Source organism: Siphateles boraxobius, unplaced genomic scaffold (genome assembly GCF_051911475.1).
Source record: "Siphateles boraxobius isolate OS27281-9 unplaced genomic scaffold, OSU_SipBor_1 236, whole genome shotgun sequence".
Classification (NCBI taxonomy): domain Eukaryota; kingdom Metazoa; phylum Chordata; class Actinopteri; order Cypriniformes; family Leuciscidae; genus Siphateles; species Siphateles boraxobius.
In genome coordinates, this window is record NW_027508851.1 from 160,538 (window position 1) to 175,233 (window position 14,696).

The 14,696-nt window shown below is 39.1% G+C and overlaps 1 protein-coding gene across 1 annotated transcript; it reads left to right on the forward strand.

The window, feature by feature from the left end:
- The first annotated feature begins 1,008 nt into the window (after positions 1-1,008).
- Positions 1,009-14,383, forward strand: LOC143748471 (uncharacterized). Its single transcript, XM_077240517.1, has 3 exons — positions 1,009-1,115; positions 10,099-10,465; positions 10,583-14,383. Exons 1-3 carry the CDS (start codon positions 1,009-1,011, stop codon positions 11,420-11,422), a joined length of 1,314 nt encoding a protein of 437 aa, XP_077096632.1. The 3' UTR covers positions 11,423-14,383.
- The last annotated feature ends 313 nt before the right edge of the window (positions 14,384-14,696 follow it).

Sequence of the window (14,696 nt, forward strand, 5' to 3'; positions counted from 1 at the left end):
TAGTTGCTGATGCAATGACGTATAGTCACAGTAAATCATGCATGTAGTTAACTGCATGTTTTTTAGTACAAAAATCAGGAAATGTACGTAAAATAACTGTTTTTCTGTTAAAAAGCTTAATGAAGATTTCTGTAATAGTTGTCTTGCACACAAGTCTATGCATAAATGCTAAACCTGTGATAGCACTTACTCAAGATATTATTTTGTATATCGTTGTCTTTACTAAACGGGCAATATTATTTATCAGGTTTACCTGATTAGTGGAATCGCTCGCTGGAATTAAGACCGCTGTTCTGATGCTGTGTACGGGGTCAAAGGTCGACGCCACAGAACATACTCGGCCCCTCTGATTGAGCACCTCAACACCCGCTGCCAGCAGCTATTTGGAGTGACTGTCTAGGAGAATTTCCGCGCACCTGCTAATGTGACGTCGAATGAGTTACTTGGGTTGGAATACCTGGTCAGTCAAAGCACAGGTGAATCTGGTCCCTCAGTGAAATCTTAGAGGACAGACCTAGTTCAGAGCCTGGCCAGCTTGACCCAGATGAGAATGATGAGGCGTACCACAGTGACACAGAGGCAGATAACCACACAGTGACTGCCATCCCAGCCCACATCACCCTTGCCACTGACGAGACCACTGCAGCTCACTCTCCACCCTATTAGAATTAAATATAAGCATCCTTTTTGCCTGGGTATTATTTTACAATGCAGCTAATCTATACAAATGATAGCACTTTAACTAAACATGCAATTATTGTACTTGTCAACAGGAGGACGCTTGTAGTCACAACCCACTTCCCGGGTTCCAGCAGTTGGAAGAGATCTGTTCTCTGCTGGTGAATATTTGGCCTGACTGAGGACAAGCTGACCTTAACGACGGAACAGAGAAACAAACCACAAACAGCCACAGAAGTTTCACCAACTGTACAAAACTCACTGGGGAAACACGCTGTACGTGATCTCATTCGTCGACAAGAAAGTCTCATCAACCTGCAGTCGACAAAAATGCCTTCTGCCACCACCCTGAAGACTGTGTCGATCTCCTCTAAAGAGCTGCCTCCAGCACCATGCCAGCCGTCGGTCCTCCCTCCACCCGACTACACGCAGATCGAGTATGAGCACATTCCAAGCAATGCAGGGACAGAGGTTTCAAAAGAAAGAACAGACATTGCGATGCCAGTTCCAAAAGCTCTCTAACAGTTACAACACAGTAAGGCTGCACTGATGCCCCACTTACCACTGCCAGTGAGAGAAACAGTTGTAAGACTGGAAAAACTGTAAGGACTTTAAGAGAGGGCCACTCTCTGAGAAAAAGGAAATTAACATTTGAACTCCCCCTCATGCACAATTGAGACGAAGGTCTCACCTCCCTCATCCTAATCTACATTTCTCTCCCCCATTCTTCACCCTGGCAGAGATCTCCCAAACTCACACAAGAATCTAAATGGTTTAATGTGAATGATTTTCATCAAGGTTTATACATGTTTGGTATTATTTGAAATGTCTCGGTGCGACTGGTACAAATGTCTCATTCTCAAAGAAGTAAAACAAAAGGTAATAAAGTTTTTAAGAGTTTAGGAATAACTGGCACATAAAGGAATGTGGTCTCTGAGTTAAAGGGAATAGTCAAACATTAACGTATATTTAATGATGCACAGATATCATTGAAAAACCTTTTCATTTTATGGAGTCAGATGAAACGAGTTAATACATAAGATAAAATGTATTGCATTTAACCAAAAATACTTTGCCGCGAGAAAAGACGTAACACGCAAAGACCTTCACCGCTAATTCGAATACCGCCATTGGATCAAGTTAGACGGCCTTACACAGTTGTAACCAAAAGAAAAACATTGCTCACTTCCACCATCACCAAACCTCCACTTAAAATCACTTCATCTGAAATGATCCCAGCCACTTCCACCAACACAACACCAGTGACAACGGACACATCACAGAGCGCTGACACCCTTATATATAAAAGAAAACACACTGGCAGTCTTACAAATGTTGGAGCAAGCTGTCACGTGTACAAAACCTGCCTATTTGTACACGTTGCAAAGGACCAAATCTGGGACACAACAAATACAAGAAGAAGAGTTTGTGCCCTGTCAATATGATGGTAAATGGACTGCATTTATATAGTGCTTTCAACAGACCCATGGCCACCAAAGCACTTAACATATTGCCTCACATTCATTCACCGACGGCAGTGTCAGCCATACAAAGCACCGTCCAGCTCGTCGGGAGCAGCTGGGGTTTAGGTGTCTTGCTCATGGACACCTTTATACTTGGTCAGGTGGAACCAAGGATGGAACCACCAACCTTCTGGTTTGTAGACAACCTAGATGAACCACTGAGCCACTGTCACCCCACCCTGATGTCGTCCTCAAAAGAGCTGAACAATATAAGCCCCTTTCACACAGCGCGTTGATCCCGGGAAATTGCCAGAATACCTTCTGTGTGAACGCAAACACGACCCGGGATTGATGTCGGGATTGATCCCGGGTTGGAGACCTAGTAACATTGCCGGGATCAGTCCCGGAACGTGCGCTGTGTGAACAAAAGCCGTAAACAATGCCGTGTCGTAATGATGACGCTGAAGTGAAGTGAAAGCAGGGTAGTGAAACAGGACATAATGCGCTAGTTTATGATCAAATCAGAGAAAAAAATGCACAAGCCTGGTTTCTCGAGAGAGAGAAATCGCAGCTCATAAGCAAACTAGACGCTGCTGAGGCATTACATGTCACATCGATGTCACGTGTCTTCACAGGATTTTTACGGGTTGTGTGTGAACGCACTCTCTGATTCCAGAAAATCACTGGCAGTGTGAATGAACCAAAGTCAAACGAACCCGGGTCAAATCCCGGGTCACTTTATCCGTGTATTTTCCGGAATCTCTGTGTGAAAGGGGCGATAGTTTTTACCAGCTATGAACATTTTTACTCAGTTGTACAGTCTCAGCAGTAAATGTGGCAATGTTTCTTTTTGAAGTCCAAAATAACAAATCTGTCTCACAATGTTAACATTTTAACATTGCTTTTACTGAACATAGGTTTTTATTGATTATTGTAATATATGTATATTCTTAATTAATGGGATAGTTTACCCAAAAATGAAAATTCGGTCATCATTTACTCAAACTCATACAGGCTTGGAACCACATGAGGGTATTTCTTCTGTTGAACAAACAGTTGACGGCACCCATTGACTTCCATAGTATTTTTTTCCTACTAGAAAAGTCAATGGGTTCTGTCAACTGTTTGTTCAACAGAAGAAAGAAACTAATACAGGTTTGGAACAACATGAGAGTGAGTAAATGATGACAGAATTTTCATTTTTGGGTAAACTATCCCTACAAATATGATCGATTCCATGTAAACTAAAAGGTGAAGGTTTGTTTTATCATAAAAAATTTGTACAAGTTAAATGTGTATATCTTCACAATGTATATTTAAAAGGTTTACTTTACTTTAAAAAAACAACATTGAAATGATTATTGCAATATTTATTTTCTTACTTAATATGTTCTATTCTATGTAACTATATAAAGTGATAATTTGTTTTAGCGTTAAAAAGTGTCCTATTATTTATACGTATACATCTTGAAAAACTTTTGAATAATTACATCAAATCAAACTTTTCATCCATTGTAAAAGAACAATTACATAATTATGATGCTATTATATTAAACAATGAACATCCATAGTAAACTTATATTTTTTTTTATCTAAAATTTGGGTACATAGAAAAATACAACATCACAATACATCATAATATTAGTTTGTATACAGTATACAACAAAGCAACTTTTAAGTATTTCATAGGGATTGCTTTAAGTTATTTAAAAGCAACCTATAAATTCAAGTAAATTAGTAATAGGAAACTTTTTCCAAAGTAATATGGCATATAAATCAGTTGAAATACAATTATTTAAGCTGGATGAATGACGTCATTGTTGTCAGAATTCATGATATCACTGACCTGAGATAAACTTACTCTCGTGACATAATTAAAATATGATAAATCGGGCCCATTTTCATATTCACATGCACTACTGAACAGTGCATCACCTAGAACAGAATCAAACTTGTTAATGCATCAGTATTATAACAAAGTGTTTACTCAGTGAACAATGCAACATAAGTTCATTACATGCAGTTATTTACAACCTAACCATAAGCCCTACTCTTCTGCACAAGGGTAACGATCAAAACTTCAACAAAATAGAAACACTTTCAAATGTCAAACATAACTGAACATTAAACATTAACAGATGTTTCCCTTTAATCAGAAACATAAAATAACACTTCATTTTAACATTACTCTCTAATTCCAGGCCTGAGCAAAGTATGCTGGGAACTAACAATAGTGTCTCTAAATAAAACTGAATAATTGAGCTAGTTCTCTTGAAATAAATAGGTAGCCTTTTTCCCTTAATTTGATCAGCTTAATCAGTTCCTCAATTCAAGCTTCAAAATTGTGTATGTTTCCTGAAAAAAATTAGGAAAATGTATCTCTTGGTTTTATTAGTGCCATGTTCTCAATATTTTCAATACAACACACAATTCTCTTAATGAAATATACACAATATTTTTAATTATCACCTTAATTTTTTTAATAAAAATTACAAGACCCATGATTCATTTTTACAGTGTAGTTTCCCATAAATGGTAAGGGCCCTCGCGAAAAGAAAATATATTTCCCAAATATGAATGATCAATATGAAATAACAGTATATCTGAAAATATACAGAATAGTATATTGTGTTAATATATTGAATAATACATAAGGAATTGCTGCTTTTCATATATTAAAAAAGTATGAGACAATATATTTACTAATATATCATAATCGGTGCCACACTACCTTCTAGGGCTGGGTATTTGGCAAGGCAAGGCAAGTTTACTTATATAGCACATTTCATACACTGTTGTAATTCAAAGTGCTTTACATAGAAGATTTTAAAATAATCAAAAGAAATAAGAATAATTAAAAAAGTTTTGAATAAAAAATTAAATAAAATACAATACAAACAGTCGGACGAACAGGTGCACAGTGCTCATCCAGTAAATGCACAGCTAAACAGAAGTGTTTTGAGTCTGGATTTGAATGTGACTACTGTAGGAGCACATCTGATCTCTTCTGGAAGCTGTTCCAGCATAGTAGCTAAAGCAGACTCGCCAAGCTTAGAGTGAAGCCTCTGTGTTTCAAGCTGATGTGATCCTAATGATCTGAGTGATCTGTTGGGTTTATATTCAGTGAGCATATCTGCAATTATTGAGGTCCTAGGCCATTGAATGATTTATATACCAGTAATAATACTTTAAAATCAATCCTAATTGTAACTGGCAGCCAGTGTAAAGACCTGCGGACTGGTGTGATATGTTCATATGTTCTAGTTCTGCTCAGAATTCTGGCGGCACATTCTGTATGAGCTGCAACTGTCTTATGGTAATTTTGGGAAGGCCAGTGAGGTGTCCATTACAATAATCCACCCTGCTGGTGATGAAAGCGTGCACAAGTTTCTCTGAGTCTTGACTGGAAACAAAGCATTTAATTCTTGCACTATTTTTCAGGTGATAGTATGCTGATTTAGTTATTGCTTTGACATGACTACTGAAACTAAGGTCTGACTCTAGAAACACAGCAAGATTCCTGACCTGATTTTTAGTTGTTTGACCCCTAGAGTGAAGGTATGCGTTCACCTTGAGAATAGGCAGTTAGTGGTCACATATGCGGTCAGTGGGACGAATAGGCTGTTTGTGGTCACATAGGCGGTCAGTGGGATGAATAAGCACACACACACACACACACACACACATGCTCGCACACACGCACGCATGCACGCACACACACACACACACACACACACACACACACACACACACACACACACACACACACACACACACACACTCACACACACACACATACACACACACACACACACGCACACACGCACGCACGCACACACGCACGCACACACACACACACACACACACACACACACACACACACACACACATGCACGCACGCACGCACGCACACACGCACGCACGCACACACACATGCACGCACACACACACACACTTTTACAATTGCTGCTCTCTCTTCTTGCATCCTGTTGTTCGCACTCTATAATGTAAACATATTTAAATTCTCATGTGCCTGAGGTTTTTTTTTGTTTGTATTGTATTTTATATATATTTTTAATACTTGTCTGTGTTTGTTGGTGTTTTAAACCATGGGTCTGAGGGAAACTGAATTTCAATCCTCTGTATGTCCTGTACATATAGTAATATAGTAGAACTTAATGTATGTAATTTTATATTCAATAATATATAGATGCATATGTGATCAGATATGGTACTGTATGTGTAATATATTGCAGATGTATTTACTCATGCATTATAAGAAAAATACATTCAGAAACATATGTCATAAATCTCTGAATTTTTTTTTAATTACATACATTATATTCATATTTACAAGCTACTTATCAAAAGCACAACAGTATGTTTGTACCGCAGTATAAAACAATAAAATTAATACTATACTGATGTGAATAATGTTATCAACTTTAAATACAGAGATTACTATCTTGTTGTGAAATAGGCCAATTTCACCCGAACCACAGGCTCGACTCTTCAGTACAATGGTAACCCCAAAATATCAGACATTCCAGAAAACCTTTTAAATTCCAAAATAATAGAACATTAAACACTAACAGATCTCCCCTGTATATTAATATTGAGCAAAACACATCAAATAACACTTAATTTTAACATTTGCTCTCCTTTAACAGTCAGAAGCAAAGCATGATGGGAACTAGATATCTGTTGTAATTCATTGTGTTTATTGTAAATTAATATATGGCCATGCATGGTCAATGCATATATTGTATATTGAAAAATATAAGCACTACACTACATTATGTTACTCTTATTTACTTTAAAAATATGGTTACAATATTACACGTAATCTTTTTGAGCAGTTAAGGCTTGATTTCTGTCATGGAATCTACCTAAATAAATCATGTAAAATGCCCTAAATTATTTAGTCTATGACACAATGAATTACATATTTTTAGTGAAAGACTACAAATCACACGGTCGATGTCGACTGTAGACTACCAATCAGAGACCAGAGATGCTGGGCTGTCTAGTGTATTCAGTTTGGCCTTCTGATTGGCCGAGAGTAGTAGACTCCGTCTGTAGACTACCAATCACACGGTCGATGTCGACTGAAGACTACCAATCAGAGACCACAACCGCTAATTCAGATGTGATTTGACATCTATCAGTTACGAGCGCAAGCATATTATCAAGTTGGATCGTAATTCTTTGTTTCTGTCTCTACAGACGGAAAATCTAGTGTGAAAAGACATTCAGCACAAAAGTGAGAAAAAGGTAAGTCAGCTTCTGTTAATTGTCCACATCACATCTAGCTAGTAAATTGATGATGGCAGACAGTTAGCTACAGGCTAGGTTTGCTTTCCCTGTTTAAGGTGAAATAAAAAAGGGAAGATATTTGAAATGCTATCACATTGTGTAGCTACTATTAATATTAGCAATACAATGTAATATTACATTGTGCTTCTAAATAAACATTGAAGGACACAGTCAAAGTTTAGGTTTTTACAGACTGTAAGGACAATAGTACAAAAGGACAGTGTACAAAAGCTGAATTCAGAATTACTAAAGAATTCAAAACCAAAATATACTTAATATAACATTATACACCTTCTCTGATTTTTGAAGTTAACCTATTGCCAACTATTACATGGTTTAATAAAGCATACTTTAGTAGTTTAGGAATATTTAAATATAAAGATGAATGAGATTACATTAATCATGCTTTCATGACATTTCTATCGATAATAAGTTATTTTAAGTAATGACCTGCACATTACATACCTGTAATTTATAAGGCTTTGCATATGAACATTAGTAATGTTGATGTTTGTGATGTTTATTTATGAGGCTTAACTAATTGGCTGAAAGAGAATACATCGCAGGCTGGTGGATATAGAAATCTTACTATTATGAGTAAAATATAGTTACCTTTAATGTGGTGTTTTTATTTCTGTGTACCTTGATATGTCAACGCTGGTCATCCGTCTTCATAACCCCAGTGCTCCAGAGGGTCGTCAGCAGGCTACATTGGTGATGTTCCTACCAGTCCACTGCACTAGCCCTCGCTGAAGAGCACTTCACGCTGATGGGGTCCCAGCAACGACACGACAGAACCAGTCCACTGCACTAGCCCTCGCTGAAGAGCACTTCACGCTGATGGGGTCCCAGCACCAACACGACAGAACCAGTCCACTGCACTAGCCCTCGCTGAAGAGCACTTCACGCTGATGGGGTCCCAGCAACAACACGACAGAACCAGTCCACTGCACTAGCCCTCGCTGAAGAGCACTTCACGCTGATGGGGTCCCAGCAACAACACGACAGAACCAGTCCACTGCACTAGCCCTCGCTGAAGAGCACTTCACGCTGATGGGGTCCCAGCAACAACACGACAGAACCAGTCCACTGCACTATCCCTCGCTGAAGAGCACTTCACGCTGATGGGGTCCCAGCACCAACACGACAGAACCAGTCCACTGCACTAGCCCTCGCTGAACAGCACTTCACGCTGATGGGGTCCCAGCAACAACACGACAGAACCAGTCCACTGCACTAGCCCTCGCTGAAGAACACTTCACGCTGATGGGGTCCCAGCACCAACACGACAGAACCAGTCCACTGCACTAGCCCTCGCTGAACAGCACTTCACGCTGATGGGGTCCCAGCAACAACACGACAGAACCAGTCCACTGCACTAGCCCTCGCTGAAGAGCACTTCACGCTGATGGGGTCCCAGCAACAACACGACAGAACCAGTCCACTGCACTAGCCCTCGCTGAAGAGCACTTCACGCTGATGGGGTCCCAGCACCATCACCACAGCAGTGTCTGGGCAAGCTGGTACTCCCATTTGGCCAATACCTCAATGCCCCATTTCACTGTCTTTTGTCACATGATGTGGGATAGATGAAGTAGTAAGCATATTTTATTTAAGCTAAAGTTTTATTTAAGCTTAAAGGGTTAGTTCACCCAAAAATGAAAATTATGTCATTAATGACTCACCCTCATGTCGTTCCAAGCCCGTAAGACCTCCGTTCATCTTCGGAACACATTTTAAGACATTTTAGATTCAGTCCGAGAGCTTTTTGTCCCTCCATTGAAAATCTATGTGCGGTATACTGTCCTTGTCCAGAAAGGCAATAAAGACATCATCAAAGTAGTCCATGTGACATCAGTGGGTTAGTTAGAATTTTTTGAAGCATTGACAATACATTTTGTTCCAAAAATAACAAAAACGACGACTTTATTCAGCATTGTATTCTCTTCCGGTTCTGTTGTCAATCCGCTTTCATGAGTCCGCTGACGTAAGACGAGCTGACGTGTTATCTGGTGCGCCCGAGCTTCGTTTACAGTCTGAGGGAGACGCACGCTGTAAACAAAACAATCTTTGCAAACATGTCTAAGGATTTCCACACAGGGGAAGACTTGCATTTTTTTTTAACCAGACATATTTATTTGAACACGAATACACGGATGCACCAGATAACACGTCAGCAGCGTCTTACGTCAGCAGCGTCACTGGCCTTGTGAACGCGGATTGACAACAGAACAGGAAGAGAATATAATGCTGAATAAAGTCGTCGTTTTTGTTATTTTTGGAACAAAATGTATTTTCGATGCTTCAAAAAATTCTAACTAACCCACTGAGGTCACGTGGACTACTTTGATGATGTCTTTATTCCCTTTCTGGACAAGGACAGTATACCATACATAGATTTTCAATCGAGGGACAAAAAGCTCTCGGACTGAATCTAAAATATCTTAAACTGTGTTCCGAAGATGAACGGAGGTCTTACGGGCTTGGAACGACATGAGGGTGAGTCATTAATGACATAATTTTCATTTTTGGGTGAACTAACCCTTTAAGTGATTATAAAAAAATAAATAAAGGTGAAAAGGAAATAATATTTTCATCTTTCCAAAGTTTCAATGCTAATTTTGCAATTGATGTATTGCAGTTTAGTTGACAAGCATAGAGAAGAACTCTGCAACAAACATGTAAAAGGTCAACGTCCCTGGATTAGAGACTTTCTGGCAGAGTATGCAGAGAGCTTTCCACAACTGTCATCTGTCCTGGAGGCCAACATCCACCAATGTGCTTATGAACAGAAAGGGTTAGAGAACCATACTTTTCAGGAGATGTGGGATCTCTATAACCAGCATTCTGTCCAGAAGGCCAGGCAAGAGGATTTATCTTTGAGTGAGAGGGATTTGGTCAGGAAGGCTTTCAGCTCTGTCAGCCGGTGGCTCGATACACCTGTGACCAATATCACTAGTGTACAATTGAAAAGATTTAGGAAGTTTGTTTATGACAAGAATAATCAAGTAAGGTGTCTGAATCACAACATTAAATCAGTGTTTTAAAATTATTACAATTTCAGCACATTACTTCTTTCGTGATAAAAAAATGTTAATCAGGATGTTTTTGACTTTGTTACACAGAAATCAAGCTCTTCCATAAATGACCCCTCATGGCTGGATGGCACTCACTTATTAGAGGTAATAAAATCTGAGTCCACACCATCCTCAAAGACGTCCTCATCTACAGCATCATCTACAGCCACACACAGCATCATCTACACCATCCTCAAAGACATCCCCATCTACAGCATCATCTACACCATCCTCAAAGACGTCCTCATCTACAGCATCATCTACACCATCCTCAAAGACGTCCTCATCTACAGCATCATCTACACCATCCTCAAAGACGTCCTCATCTACAGCATCATCTACACCATCCTCAAAGACATCCCCATCTACAGCATCATCTACACCATCCTCAAAGACATCCCCATCTACAGCATCATCTACACCATCCTCAAAGACATCCCCATCTACAGCATCATCTACACCATCCTCAAAGACATCCCCATCTACAGCATCATCTACACCATCCTCAAAGACGTCCTCATCTACAGCATCATCTACACCATCCTCAAAGACGTCCTCATCTACAGCATCATCTACACCATCCTCATAGACGTCCTCATCTACAGCATCATCTACACAATCCTCATAGACGTCCTCATCTACAGCATCATCTACACCATCCTCATAGACGTCCTCATCTACAGCATCATCTACACCATCCTCATAGACGTCCTCATCTACAGCATCATCTACACCATCCTCATAGACGTCCTCATCTACAGCATCATCTACACCATCCTCATAGACGTCCTCATCCATAGCCAAAGTTATCTTTCCTCTGCACAACCGTCTCTGAGTGACTCCCCGGTGAGTAATATTAGTATTAAACATAAATTATTATATGCATAATGTCACTGATGAAGACATGGTGCAGCTTCACCACGTCCGCAGGGTCACACTTGGTGCTCAGGAGACCTTTAGGCTTATCCAGATAGACATTGATGAGCTCAAAGGTCCTGCTGGGCTCGACGAAAGGGGAGTCAGCCTCTTCAAGTCACCAGGTATAGACAGTTGGTACTCAACCTGAATAATACTTTTATTAAAAGGAACTTAAATCGGGGTGTATTTGCTGCCTTTTACCGCTAAGAGGCGCTACAATCACAGACTTTGAAAAGTGTCAATTTATTCTCTCTATTGCGTAATCTGCCGCCGCGCCGCGGCTCATTCAGAGCGATTGAAAGCTGGTAGCAGATGAATTCAAGTGAAATATTGTAGTTAAACGAATTCAAAATCACAATACTGAAATTACTTAAATTAAATTGAATAAATAATGAAAACATTTCAACATAAAACATTGCAATAGAAACATATTAGGCTACATCAGTGAGGCTTTGCAAGAGCATAAGACGTTAACTTAACAGCGTTCAGACGTTAGCTCTGTGGTCAACGCAACAACATGAGCTTCGCGGAGCTTCATGCCATCCGAGATCGAATCTCATTGTAGCCGACATGCTGTTAATCGATGACAGCGTTTATGTTTTACCGTTCTTGATGCTTAAATTGGTAACCGTTTATTAGCAAGTATATTAACTGTTTATTTATTTAAAGGAGCCGTATGTAGGATTGTGGCGAAAACTGGTACTGCAATCACTTTCAAATTACTGTAGAGCGTTTGATCCCCTTCCCCTCCTCCCTGACACGAGGTTGCCAGATAGGATGCAGGATCCAGCAGGAACGTAGGCTGCTATAAGAAGCTTCCAATGGCAAGTGACAAGTCCTACACAGTACGTTTTTCTTCTGTTAATTATGTTTATGCTTCAAATGAGAGATGTTTTGTAATTATATATCGCAAAAATTTACTAATGGCGAATTGGCGATTAGCCAAATATAATAAGTAAGTAAAGTACATTTATTTGTCCCTGTAAGGAACATTTGTTTGCATGGCTATCAAGTAGGCATTTCAACATACATCCTATTTCATACACCAAAAAGAGAACCTTTAAAAATACAAAGACACATACTAATACACTTAACACATATTTCCCCATACCCCGCACTTTACTACCGATTAAATTAGGCATACCAAACCAGCTGAGTATCCTAACTATTAAACTTACATGTTTAGAAACTTAATTGCTTGAGGCACAAATGAAGATTTAGATCTATTTTTGGTCAACAGAGGGAGGCAATATTGTCGCCCAGATGGCAGCAGTTCGAATGAAGGGGGTGCCTCTTGTCTCCCACAATAGTTTTTGCCTTGTTCATTACTCTTTCCCTGTAAACGCATTCCACACTTGGTAACTTGATCCCTAATAGTTTACTGGCCGTTTTTACTGTTTTTCTTACAGACTTCTTCTGTGCCTCAGTAGCATTACCAAACCAGCAGGTGATGCAGAAAGCCAAAACACTTTCAATAAAAGAACAATAGATCATCTGCAGCATTTTGTTGTGGACATTAAAGGATAACAGGTTCTTTAAAAAGTACATTCTTTGTTGTGTCTTAGTGCTGATGAGGTCAGACCACAGATCCCATTTAAGCTTCGTATCGTAAAGATGTACGCTCGTATGTGACAGTACATTGTTAGAACAGTAGCTGTTTGTATAACTTGTAACGGTAGGTATCTGTCATTAACGTAAGTACAAGCACAAGCCTCGGTCACTGTGTGTAATGGTTATCAAAGATAGCCTACAGCTATTCATTTAGCTGACGCTATAAGTGAAAGCAACCAGCTGTATCTTTTAACTTACCCTGCAGTACACATCCATAACGCTAAAATATGTGATGTGAAAGATTACATGTCATTCTATTATTTTTGGCTGTGGAACTTGCATGATAAACAAGTAGGCTGCAAAAGAAATAACTAGAAAAAGTTATTTTACCGTGGAATTGCGCCTAGTGCTTCTAATTCGATGACCCACCTCCTCCATATGAGCTAACGTAACGTTACTTTGCACGAACATGCATAACTTTGTTCGACTGTCATGAATATTTGAAATGTCCATTTACATCAAGTACAAGTTAGCCAAACATAGATGAATCTTACCTGTCCAGGAGAAAATTAGCAACGTTGGCGTCTGTCTTCAAATTCTTCTCCGTTTTCAGCCGTTTCCATCTTTCAAAGGCATCTCCTATACAGATCCTTGTTTTATTTCGGACTCGAAGTATTTCTGATTCATAACAAGTTTTTTTTTTGGTTTCGCAACGTTAGACATTTTTTTTTTATCCAATTCCGACACGTTTGTAGCTGCAGCTGTGGTAACTAGAGCAGAGCTGGCAGCCCGGATGCCGCAACACTACTGACTTCGTGATTGGTAGATAGGTGGAGGGTGGCGCATCAGACCAAAACACAACATGACAACATCAACATCAGTTGAGGGCTGCAACTTCACTTTTTAAATGACAATATCCTGGCCGGACTACTGTTGTCAGTGATATAAGTATTTGAAATGAACATGATTTCTTAATGTCTAGTGACATATCAGGGCCATTTTATGATTAATTGAAATAAATTTCTTACATACAGCTCCTTTAAAGTCAAGTGTTATGTTTAATTATCAATGGCACATTACAACATACATTTGCAACATTCCTGTAGAGCCGCTGCACAGACGACAAAACTGATGAAGGAAGACTGTCAGCCGATCGCGTCAGAAAATGAGAATGAAGAAGCTCGTCTTTAATCTGCTAAATTATTGTTTTGTGAATCATTCAGGAAATTGAGATGACTGACAGTGATACCCGGCCATAGCAACGGAAGAACTTTTTCAAAACAGGTCCATACATTGAACAAATCAGAAAAAGACTGATTTTGTTGACTTGGCTGCACAAAATAACAGACTAACTAAATAGTATTGCTTTCAATATAAAAACCAATGAAAATGTAAAAGAACACTAAAATTAATGAAGTTTGAAACCCCATCGCACAATTGAAGGTTTAAATAAAGTGTCGGGACAGTTTATTTATTTAAAACAGGGTTGCATCGAGTTTAGAGTTTATTTCCTTTGCGATGCAAAATAAGAAACACAGAATCTTATTCTTGCAATATTTTAAATTTGTATTGCAAAAGAAATTGCACCTAAATTAAACAATTAAATAGTCCAAAATGAAAATAGTCCAAAGCAACATAAATTAAGAACATGTGTTTTTCTTTGCCTCTCTCTCGCGCTGGATCTCTTTTTAGC

Excerpts from the sequence above, each read along its gene's own strand:
- LOC143748471 (XM_077240517.1), top strand. The coding sequence starts at position 1,009 with ATGCCTTCTGCCACCACCCTGAAGACTGTGTCGATCTCCTCTAAAGAG. Across the intron at positions 1,116-10,098 it reads CCCGACTACACGCAGATCGA|TTTAGTTGACAAGCATAGAG; the intron begins GTATGAGCACAT and ends GATGTATTGCAG. Across the intron at positions 10,466-10,582 it reads TTTATGACAAGAATAATCAA|AAATCAAGCTCTTCCATAAA; the intron begins GTAAGGTGTCTG and ends TTTGTTACACAG.